Genomic DNA, 11,747 nt, shown 5'->3' on the forward strand with positions numbered 1-11,747 from the left:
AGGTGGGAACGCGAGAAAAGAGGCTGAACCGTATTCAAAACCTTTTCTAAAGAGTTAGCATTAGGACACAGAGCCCAGTTATGTCACACAATCATGACATCAGTTGACAAATGAATAACTTTCAAGAGTCCATTCAAGTATATAAAAGAAACCGTTAATATTATTAATATCAAACATCGACAGACAGACAAGTGTGAACATGATATCCATTCATTTTCCCAGTCTGCAGTCAGTATAATGGCACTCCCAGAAGGGATAGTCACAAGGGTCATTTCAGGTAAGTTCCCTAAGATAACAGATGTTATCTAATCATCCTCTTTAATAGGATTTGGGTTTGCTTTGGTCTTTTCTAGTACATATCTTAAGCAGCAGTGCCAGTAACTACATTCATAGCAATTCCATGCTAATTAATCAATAATAACGGCAGCCATACTTATTGACATCATAGCATCACAAAAAAAGCTACAGGTTCCTCAACCCTCTTTACTAGTCATGATTTATACTACATTATATTCAAATTAAAGACTCTCATATAAAAATAAATGACATAATCCAGACAGGGCTGCTTTAAAGTCCTCTTCATATTTGTACCCATGGAAAGGCTGTGTGTGTTGAGTCTCTGGTGCCAAGATCATGCGCCACGCCTTCAAAATGTCTGAGTGAGCTGAATGACTATGCCGAGCTGAACCTGGACACAGCAAAAACTCTACAGATGGACGTAAACACAATGTTCTGTTGTGCGCTTCACTAAGTGCAGTTATCCCGACAACTCAGTGACCCTGCTTTGTGGAATAACCTCCAAGTTCAGCCCAGGCACCCCATGGTGGTGCAGCGGTGCTAAGGCCTGGGGGCCCCAGACCCTCAGGTGTTCTACAGGGTTTCAGGTGAGCTTCAGGCTTTCAGGTGTTCTACAGGGTTTCAGGTGAGCTTCAGGCTTTCAGGTGAGCTTCTTGCTGTAGCGTGGCAGCAGCTGGGATTTAATGAACTCCACGAGACGAGTCTCGGTGACAAACGCCGTGGCGATCACCCCGAGTAAACACACCCCACCCACGGCGACGTGGACTAGCCATAGCAACCAGCCCCCATCACAACAGAACACACTCTGAAACAAGAAAAAGACAAAAAAAGAATTAAAGATTAGGGACACAAAGGAACAACAAAAACATGATCGACTACATGAGCTCTGTAGACATAATGCCAGATGATCGCCACTGATCCTTGGTTGATTTTGTCACTTCAGCTTGTTACGTATCCACTATTCTAACAAATGTACACTCACTGTCAGTAATATGACAGGCACTATGCACACAAGAGAAGGAATTAAATGGATGGTTACAACTCATCTACATAGTACATTTCTATGCATAGAGTTTGATACTAACTCATCTACACATTACATATCTATGCATAGAGTTGGATACTAAGCCAAAATCCAGCCATTGTTCACAGGAGACATTCTTCTACCCTATATGCACATAACAGTTTCCATGGTGATGCGTGTTACCTCAGAGACCGTAGTGAGGGCGTAGCTGGCAGCCAAGCTGGCCAGCAGGGCGGGGTGAGGCCGCAGCCCCGCCAGCGGGGTGTACTCAGATAGCTGGAAGTAGTGGCGCATGTACACCAGGCTGTGTGTGATCCGCAACGCCATGTTGCAGCAGTTGGCCAGGATGAAGCCCACGCCCCCAAACAGCCCAGTCAGCCAATAGGAGAGCAGCAGGAAGCACACAGACAGGCCGAGCATGACAAAGTTATACCTGCAGAGGAAGAGAAACAGAATGTGTGCATGTCTATGTAGGATAATGGAAGGTATTTATTCATATGGCTATGTCCACTCAGGGGCTGTTTCGTGTGTGCGCATGTGTGTGTGTGCGCGTGTGTGTGTGTGTGTGTGTGTGTGTGTGTGTGATCTGTGAAGTGTGTGTTGTTTTTTAGTTACCGATCCACCTCCTCCTTGCTCATGGCAGCGAAAGTGAAGCATTCGGTGATTCCATTCACAGCCAGCAGGAGAACATATGCACTGTAGCATCTCAGGAGAGAGGGACCTACACACACACACACACACACACACATTTAATAAAAACAACGGCCACTGTTTTGGATAAAAACACACTCTCATTCACTCTCTTACATACACACTCACTCACTCACTCACTCACACACTCTCACACTCTCACACTCTCACACTCTCACACTCTCACACTCACACACTCACACACTCACACACTCACACACACCTGTTCCACTGCTCAACAGCTCTCCTCCGTAGATGTCCAGGGCCAGGTGAGAGTAGGCCTGTCCAAACACTGCGATGATCAGACCAATCACAAGCACCAGCTTCAGAAGGCATTCCAACACATCCGCTGCCATGGCAACCTCTTCCTACATGACAACAAAACCCAACACTGTCAGCACCAGTGGCGTGCTGATAGGCCATGCTGTCTTCAAGCTTGTCCCTGATTGGACACTTACTCGTTTTTGTTGATGAACGGTCCGCCCTCTTTCCAGAACCTTTGCGAAAAATACATAGAAGCTCTCCTCTATCGGGAGGAAGAGGAAGCGTGCCACCATCGAGCCCAGATTATTAATGATGTCATACACACCTACAGAGAGCGGGAGGAGAGGCTACATCAGAAACACCACTGACAAACGCACCTTCCCTATGTAATATTTGTTTTCCAGAAATGTGTGTGTGTGTGTGTGTGCGTGCGTGCGTGCGTGCGTGCGTGTGTGTGTGTGTGTGTGTGTGGAGACTGTAAGAGAGTATTATACTCACCCTGGTCTCCAAAGTTAAGCACATTCAGAAAGGTCATCACGTAGCGCTCCCCTGTAACACAAAACACACACAATAAAACAATGTTTGAAAGGGTGTTAGTGTGTGTGTGTATGTGTGTGGTTGCTCATGAGGTAAGTTTGAAAGGGTGTAAGTGTTTGTGTGTGTGTGGTTGCTCATGATGTAAGTTTGAAAGGGTGTAAGTGTGTGTGTGTGTGGTTGCTCATGAGGTAAGTTTGAAAGGGTGTAAGTGTGTGTGTGTTTGGTTGCTCATGAGGTAAGTTTGAAAGGGTGTAAGTGTGTGTGTGTGTGTGTGTGTGTGTGTGTGTGGTTGCTCATGAGGTAAGTTTGAAAGGGTGTAAGTGTTTGTGTGTGTGTGGTTGCTCATATGGTAAGTTTGAAAGTGTGTGTGTGTGTGGTTGCTCATGAGGTAAGTTTGAAAGGGTGTAAGTGTGTGTGTGTTTGGTTGCTCATGAGGTAAGTTTGAAAGGGTGTAAGTGTGTGTGTGTGTGTGTGTGTTTGTGTGTGGTTGCTCATGAGGTAAGTTTGAAAGGGTGTAAGTGTTTGTGTGTGTGTGGTTGCTCATATGGTAAGTTTGAAAGGGTGTAAGTGTGTGTGTGTGTGTGTGTGTGGTTGCTCATGAGGTAAGTTTGAAAGGTAGTGTGTGTGTGTGTGGTTGCTCATGAGGTAAGTTTGAAAGGGTGTAAGTGTGTGTGTGTGTGTGTGTGGTTGCTCATGAGGTAAGTTTGAAAGGGTGTAAGTGTGTGTGTGTGTGTGTGTGTGGTTGCTCATGAGGTAAGTTTGAAAGGGTGTAAGTGTGTGTGTGTGTGGTTGCTCATGAGGTAAGTTTGAAAGGGTGTTAGTGTGTGTGTGTGTGGTTGCTCATGAGGTAAGTTTGAAAGGGTGTAAGTGTGTGTGTGTGTGGTTGCTCATGAAGGGAGTGCATGCATTACCTTCAGTGAGGATCTGTTTTAGGAATGACTGCTTAAAGAAACTCCAGGTCAGCCTTGCCAACTTCCAGTTGATGACTGACTACAGACATACGCACACATAAACAAAAAAGTGAGAAATGAGAGACATAAACATAAGTGCAAAAAACTATTTCTGTTATTTTAATTATTACAAATGAAGTTCATAATCTCAGTTGAGAATCTGTCAGGGCTACACAATGGCCACTGCTGCCCCTCTGTCCACACACACACACACACTGCTGGCATGTCGTCATGAGCTTGTAGATTCAGAGCGGTCTTTATTATCCAAATTTCGTTTTATGCAAATACAATGACAATAAAGGCTTTTCAATGTCTTCATTTTACCGAATGACACTATGACACATGTGTTAGTTTGTTCATCATCTCTGAAGCTACTCACTTCTTGGAGAGCGGACAACGGGCCGGTTACCATAACAGGACTGGAACATGTGAGTGTAATGGTGACCAGTGTGGGTACAGTGCTGCGCAGTGCAGTGAGTAAACCTCTTCCCTAACACCTTAAGAGATGTGCTAGTGACAGACGCTAGTGACAGACGCTAGTGACAGACGCTAGCACTGCGTGCCCACCTGTGTGTCCTAGGGGGCAGGTCCATGTGCAGGGAATTAATTAAATGTGTACATGTACTGTAAGTGGGATAAAGGCATCTGCTAATTGAAGAAATGTAATGTCATGTCTAGTGCAGGACTGTGGTTTCCACCATGGACACAAGAGTGACAGGAGCGGAGTGCTGTGAAGGGGGTGGGGTGGGGTGGGGGGCTTACCTCTCCCTGCGTTCGGCCCGGGAGCGTCTCTGTGATGCTCTGCAGAGGGAAGCCCTTCTTCTCCGCCTCAGCTGAGCCCAGGAACCTCGTGAAGTAGACCACGTAGCACAGCACCAGGAACCCTGAGTACACACACTGGACACACACACACAATACAAGGGCACACAGAAACATGGTTTAATCAAATGAAACATTAATAAAACATCGCTAAATATATACAGAAATAAGAAGCTGTCACTCAATTATGGCTACCTGAGATGCAGCAAAGATGTAGAGACCCCACTCTGGGGCCGACATAACCATTACCACGGTTACGATGCACTTAGCAACCATCGCTGAGCTCTCTGCTACAACCTGTAAACGATGCAAACACAACACAAACAAAGAGTTGAGTACACAAAAGATTCCAACATCTATTTCTATTATGTCACTCTCATTGAGTGTCAGATATCAAATAGCTCCAACAGATACACACAAAGACGCTGCACAAAAAAAGTTAACGCACACACATCCAAACACACACACACACACACACACACACACACACACACACACACACACACACACACACACACACACACACACACACACACACATTTTGCTCACCTTGAGTTGAACAAGCATGTGTGTCTGTGCAAGGACCCACAGTGGTTCAGCCAGCAGCTCCTGCAGCGCTGCCCAGCAGAAGAGACACACAGCAGGCAGATAGTTGGGAACAGCCTGGGGGTCTGGGGCTTGCAGCACAAATGCCCACACACACACCAGTAATACACCCCACAAACAGCCCAAGGGAAACCTGGGAGAGAGACAGAAACAGAGACAGGTACATTACAACCAGACATGGAGAACAGTCTATGACACAGGCATACAATATCAACCTTCTAGATGAGGGCAGTGGTACAGGAGGTAAAGAAGTCGTTTAGTAATCGGAAGGTTGCTAGTTCGATTCCCTGTCAAAGTGTCCTTGAGCAAGGCACTGAACCCCTAATTGCTCCTGATGTGCAGTGTGCCATCAGTGTAAATGTAAAATGTGTATACATTGTAAGTCGCACATATGTAAGTCGCTTTGGATAAAAGCGTCTGCTAAATGACTAAATGTAAATGTAAATGTAAAAGATATACAAGCACTGTATCATAAACTCTCAAACTGCCAAAAAGAAGAGTAAATTGCTGGGAGACAGCGATCAGGAATCCCCTTTTCATCCGATGTGGTGCAGTGAGGTGGGAGAGCTGACGTCACACCTGAGATGACCCTACTATTCCACCCCTACTGAGCCTGACGCTTACGTGAGCCACAGCAGGTTGATGTTCTGTCTCCAGTTAGACTCAGCACCCCCGCCACTAAGGCACGCCCTCCTGAAGGCCTCTCGGGACAGGAACACCAATGTAGAGTACAACAGCATCAACCTAAAACACACACAATACACACACACACACACACACAGAATATTTTAATAAGAAGTTCCATTCAGGTTCTGATAATGGGCACAGCTTGCCCCTAGTGCAAATGACACCCTGGTTAATTAATGCCCAGCCCCTCACAATAGACAAGAAGCGGGCTGATAGGTTCATCAAGCATGGTCCTGGTCTTACAAACACTGATACCTCCTGCTTTATTGTTCAAGGTAACATTATACAACATAATCTGCATCCACCCACCACACACACACACACACACACACACACACACACACACACACTCACCTAACATTCACGACGCCAATCAACTCCTTTGACACAAATCTCAGTGTAAAGGCGTTGAGGAAGAACGTCAGGAAGCGAAACATCACCTTTAACACAGAATAAATCAACACACACACTTATTCTATTAATGACAGTTTCTCTCACATGTGCTAAAGTCAATGAAGATTTACTCCACTTGATAGAATGGTGGATAGATAACATTACCTGTAACAGAACATTGTAAGATGCGAGTGCAGATGCACTTCTCAATACATCCTCGGACCCCATGGCTCAGAACAACTCAGCGTTCTGCTTCCCCGCTAAATCAGGAAACGCATTCACTAAAACACACTCGAGTGGACGTGGCTGGATTCCTTCTGCGGCCAGTCACGCCTCATGTTCTTCAGGAAATGAATTGTAATGCAAGAATACTTTGTTCTAACACCTATGCGGCCACCAGCTGGGATGAACCGCTCAGCTGCCTGTCTACTTCCGTACACACAATGAAATGTCCCTCGCCGGAGTCTTTGCACTCTGCATTAAACTACTAGCGCATTACTGCCACCCACCGCTATGGAGTACACACGTCATGAGAATACTACCCCACTGCATTCTGTGTGGAAGCACAGGACTACCAGCACCCCATTCATTACAATAGGTAAAGGTCACCACCTCTTCATTCACCCACCCATTTTGATTTTGTCTTTCAATCTGAGAGTAAGTTCATCTGAAGTATGAAAAAAATGCCCAAACACTCCTGGCTGTTAAGACTATAAAATGGATGATGACAAGAATCTAGAGTGCCAGCTGATTAAGGGTTCCAGTGTGCTTTAGGTCCTGAACACAAGATTTAAGATGAGTCCATTTAAGATGAGTCCATAGAAATTATATATAACCAGAACACCAATGACTCTCTGAAAGGTTTTTGGTAATCTGACAAACACATGCGATGTGAAAATTTGCACTGGAAGTTTGTATGAACATGTCTGTACACGGAGAGAAGCTGAGATAGACACACCGTTGAAATAACACATTCTCATACAGTCATATTTATACCCTTAACTTGAACTGCAACAAAAACACAAACACAGATTGAGGTTTCTGACTCAACAGACAGATGTAATATAAAACTAACATACAGACCAACATAAACAGAGGCAATATACTTAAGTCAAAACATACCCACATACCCATATACATCTTATGCCTAAATGTACCAACAATATACACTTGATCATAATTGTTTGCATTGGCTTGTCTTTAATTTTATTTTAAAGAATATGGAGGAACATAGTCTTAATCTAGTTTAATTTAGGTCTCTAAGAAATAACTAGCTGCATCGGCTTACATCAGAGCTATTGTGTACATGCTTTAACCGACACCCCCTGACAACAGCCCAATCCTTAGCACATCCTATACCCTTAACAATCAACTTTAAAGGACTTATAGCACATCATATGTGTTGCTTTTGTAACGCTGAGTGAGAATGTCAGCTCTGGCCAAGTCACACACACATCTACTGATACACTACTGAATATAGATAACAGTCAGAGGATTGTGGGAGGTGGGTGATGGGTTGGTTGGGGGTGAGGTTGGCATGGACCTGTGTTGAGTGGAGGTGGGTGATGGGTTGGTTGGGGGTGAGGTTGGCATGAAACTGTGTCGCGTGGAGGGAATTGACTTTGTCTGTTCAGCAGGAGAACATACGTCTCAAGAGATGTTGTTGACAAGTTGGTTGTGGATTGCATCAGAAATACAAAGCTGAGAACACTGCACCCATAGCCTTTCTCCCTGAAACCTGGCCTCACTTTGACACGGATACTTTTGCATGTTGTACAAATCCTCAACTCTATTTTGAACCCCTCACCACAAAGTCCTGAAGTCACACCTGGTCCTATGAATATAGCGAAAGGGAGTTTGTTAAAATAAGGAATTTTGAGGGATGAGTTTACTGAACTCATGGATGAACTAGAGATGATGGTAAAAGAGGAATGTGATTGGTGAAGAAAGTCTTTTATTCCTCAGAGTTCATGTATGCGCTGGTGGGTGATGAGTCTTTGCTTATAGCCTTATGGCAGTGATAACATCACACAATATATAGGTAGCACTAGCACTTCAACATGCAAAGTCTAAAATTACTATAGCTCTCTATACAGAGTTTCTGTTCTCGTCTACTCCTGTCTCTCTATCTCCAAGCTCCCATAGACACAAACACTTAAGCACAATCTCTGCAGTGACTTCTCTTGTCTGGAGTGTGATGATCATGACAAGTTGTCTTACTGCGGAACAGGGGCCATTACTGAGCAGCGTGAGTAAGTAGGAGCCAGGTTGGGGTGGCAGTCTTTTCTAGGCCGAGATGATTTATGTCCCTCGGAAGCAACCGGAGGGAAGCAAATGAGTCATAGATGATGTGGATACATGCCTTCTACCAATCAAATGAGTCATAGATGATGTGGATTCATGCCTTCTACCAATCAAATGAGTCATAGATGATGTGGATTCATGCCTTCTACCAATCAAATGAGTCATAGATGATGTGGATACATGACTTCTACCAATCATTTCTGGATCATTATTTTGTGACCAATATCCAGACACATTCAAACATAATCCATGTACTAGGACAAAAGCCTGTTTGCAATGCTACATTTCCACAAAATATCACTTATGCTATGCTATGTTCAGTTATGTTAAGCTGTAACAGTGTAGCAATACGGAGCAAGATTTCTTTGTCACATCAAGTCATATTGTAAGGATGTCCACGCGCATCGCTGACTTTAATGTAGCCTAGATGCCACAATTAACAAAGTAACTTGTAGAGACAACATGTGCAATATGGTAGCTACCTCATCTGTTCAACTGCGTCAACAACAGGGCCAAAACGCATTTGACATGTGCTGATGTTGTTGTGACTCTGTGTTAGTTATTCGAAGGACATAGTTTTGAAACGCGCTCAGAAGATAGCGTCTGCTATGAGGCATATACACACAATTAGGGGCTAGTTGGGGGGAGTCCGTGTGCAGATCTGGAACTTCCATCCTGGGCGGACGTGAGGCGGGCCTTTCAGGCGGCACTGAGGGGAGGGAGGCGAGCGTGGAAGGGCTTCTTCATCACTTCTGAAGGATGAGTTCCTCCATCTTGGGGTTGACGAACGAGAAGCCGGCGAACGCAGTCTGGTCCATGGAGTCAACCAGGCTCTTGTCGCAGTGGGAGAGGCGGGCCTTCTCGTTCAGGAACTCCCGGTCAAAGTTGCTGCAGTCATTGGGTGCTTTCTGTGATTGACAGTGTCAATCAAAAAAAGACAGAAGAAAAAAGTTAAGGCTACGGATGTAAACAAACGGGATGGGCGTGAGAGAGAGAGTCAGACACAGAGAGATGAAAATGGAACATACCACTTTGGGTTTAAAATGGAACATAAAACTTTGGGTTTAAATGGAACATACCACTTTTGGTTTAAATGGAACATACCACTTTTGGTTTAAATGGAACATACCACTTTTGGTTTAAATGGAACATACCACTTTTGGTTTGAACGGAGGGTCCACTTCTCTCCTCTCTAAGGCAGACCAGTTTATGGTCTTGAAGAAGACGTGGCCTCGAATATTACCCACAATCCCCAGCCGGAGGGAGGGGTCACGCTCAAACAACTACAGGGAAATAGGGCAGAAGAATGCTGCAAATGAGTGGGGTTCAGCTGGGAGTGTGTGTGTGTGTGTTTCGCTCTGTGTGTGTGTGTGTGTGTGTGTGTGTGTGTGTGTGTGTGTGTGTGTATGTGTGTATGTGGCAGTGTCTGTGTTATTTTTCTATGCGCTATGATCTCCTAATTTTTTAAAGCTCTTTGAATTACCAATCCATATCAATTATGCTGTATAAATCTGTATGAATTATGCTACATAAATAAACTTGCCTTGCCTTGTGTGTGTGTCTGTGTGTGTGTGTGTGTGTAAATGTATGTGTGTGTGTGTGTGTGTGTGTGTGTGTGTGTGTGTGTGTGTGTGTGTGTGTTTGTGTGTATGTGGCAGTGTCTGTGTTATTTTTCTATGCGCTATGATCTCCTAATTTTTTAAAGGTCTTTGAATTACCAATCCATATCAATTATGCTGTATAAATCTGTATGAATTATGCTACATAAATAAACTTGCCTTGCCTTGTGTGTGTGTCTGTGTGTGTGTGTGTAAATGTATGTGTGTGTGTGTGTGTGTGTATGTGTGTATGTGGCAGTGTTCTTTTTCTATGCGCTATGATCTCCTAATTCTTTAAAGCACTTTGAATTACCAATCCATATCAATTATGCCGTATAAATCTGTATAAATTATGCTACATAAATAAACTTGCCTTGCCTTGTGTGTGTGTGTCTGTGTGTGTGTGTGTGTGTAAATGTATGTGTGTGTGTGTGTGTCTGTGTGTGTGTGTGTGTGTGTGTTTGTGTCTGAGTATGTGTGTGTGTGTGTGTGTGTGTGTGTGTGTGTGTGTGTGTGTGTGTGTGTGTGTGTGTGAGAATGTGTATATGTGTGTGAGTATGTGTATATGTGTGTGAGTATGTGAGTATGTGTGTGAGTGTGGGTGTCTCTGTCTGTGTGTGTGTGTGTGTGTGTGTGTGTGTGTGTGTGTGTGTTTGTGTGTGTATGTGTGTGTGTGTGTGTGTGTGTGTGTGTGTGTGTCTGTCTGTGTGTGTGTGTGTGTGTCTGTCTGTGTGTGTGTCTGTCTGTGTGTGTGTGCTTGCACCCGCTCCAGTAGATCTTTGGTGTCCTTGGTAATCCAGCGTGGGTAATGGGGTGTGTCCGTTCGGATGGATTCAAACAGCTCATCTTCATCGTCACCATGGAATGGCGACTGACCAATCAGCATCTCATACACCAGCACTCCCAAAGACCACCAGTCCACTGAGAATGAGTAAGCCAGGCCTAACAGGATCTGAACCAACACACACACACATACACACACACACACACACACACACACACACACACACACACACACACACGCAAACATCAGCACAGTCTGTGCAAGTGCAATATTTTGACCAGTGACTACCATGATACCAATGTTCAATAATTTTAAGACATTGTTTGATCCATTGTTTCATTAAAATGAATTTATTTCTGAATGTATTGTTTATTATTATTAATGACTATGAATGTTTGTTTGTTTTAGTTCCCTGACATGGTACCATACCTCTGGGGCGATGTAGTCGGGTGTCCCACAGAATGTGGTGGCGCGGTTCTCCCCAAACACATTCTCCTTACACATGCCAAAGTCAGCTATCTTTACATGGCCCTCGCCATCCAGCATCACATTGTCCAACTTCAGGTCCCTGAACAGAGTGACATGGAGAACATACAGAGAGAAAAAGCAAGACAGGTATGTGTGTAGGCAGAGACACACAAACAAGCAGAGACAGATGAATACAAGCACACATGAAACCATGAATCACAGAGGTAGACCATGAGGAATTATTTGTGTATGTGTGTGTGGCAGAACATGTTACCTATAGATGATGCCTTTGGAATGTAGAAACTGCAGACCACATACAATCTCTG

At 44.4% G+C, this 11,747-nt stretch overlaps 2 protein-coding genes across 4 annotated transcripts in view; both read right to left on the bottom strand.

Moving 5' to 3' along the window:
• Positions 1-132: 132 nt before the first annotated feature.
• Positions 133-6,726, bottom strand: rft1 (RFT1 homolog). 2 transcript variants are annotated; one of them, XM_031567755.2, is made up of 14 exons: positions 6,433-6,726; positions 6,229-6,314; positions 5,812-5,931; positions 5,131-5,320; positions 4,777-4,878; positions 4,525-4,659; positions 3,724-3,802; positions 2,774-2,824; positions 2,470-2,600; positions 2,235-2,379; positions 1,937-2,042; positions 1,505-1,754; positions 945-1,102; positions 133-906 (listed from the first exon to the last, which is right to left on the bottom strand). In XM_031567755.2, the coding sequence occupies exons 1-14, from the start codon at positions 6,493-6,495 to the stop codon at positions 900-902; spliced, it is 1,623 nt and encodes a 540-aa protein (XP_031423615.1). In that variant the 5' UTR covers positions 6,496-6,726; the 3' UTR covers positions 133-899. The 2 variants fall into 2 exon arrangements, with proteins under 2 accessions (XP_031423615.1, XP_012691497.1); XM_012836043.3 differs by having other exon boundaries at positions 133-1,102.
• Positions 6,727-7,299: 573 nt separating this feature from the next.
• The window catches only part of prkcda (protein kinase C, delta a), a 16,280-nt gene continuing 11,832 nt past the window's right edge, over positions 7,300-11,747 (bottom strand). For both annotated transcript variants that reach the window (XM_031567753.2, XM_031567754.2), the window contains 5 exons: positions 11,696-11,747; positions 11,383-11,521; positions 10,933-11,121; positions 9,726-9,854; positions 7,300-9,479 (listed from right to left, as the gene is read on the bottom strand). The exon at positions 11,696-11,747 is cut by the window's right edge and continues 11 nt beyond it. In XM_031567753.2, coding sequence (XP_031423613.1) covers positions 9,318-9,479; positions 9,726-9,854; positions 10,933-11,121; positions 11,383-11,521; positions 11,696-11,747 — 671 coding nt within the window. In that variant the 3' untranslated portion in view covers positions 7,300-9,317. The remainder of the gene's footprint in view (positions 9,480-9,725; positions 9,855-10,932; positions 11,122-11,382; positions 11,522-11,695) is intronic.

The sequence above is a fragment of the Clupea harengus genome, chromosome 5 (assembly GCF_900700415.2).
Source record: "Clupea harengus chromosome 5, Ch_v2.0.2, whole genome shotgun sequence".
Taxonomy (NCBI): Eukaryota; Metazoa; Chordata; class Actinopteri; order Clupeiformes; family Clupeidae; genus Clupea; species Clupea harengus.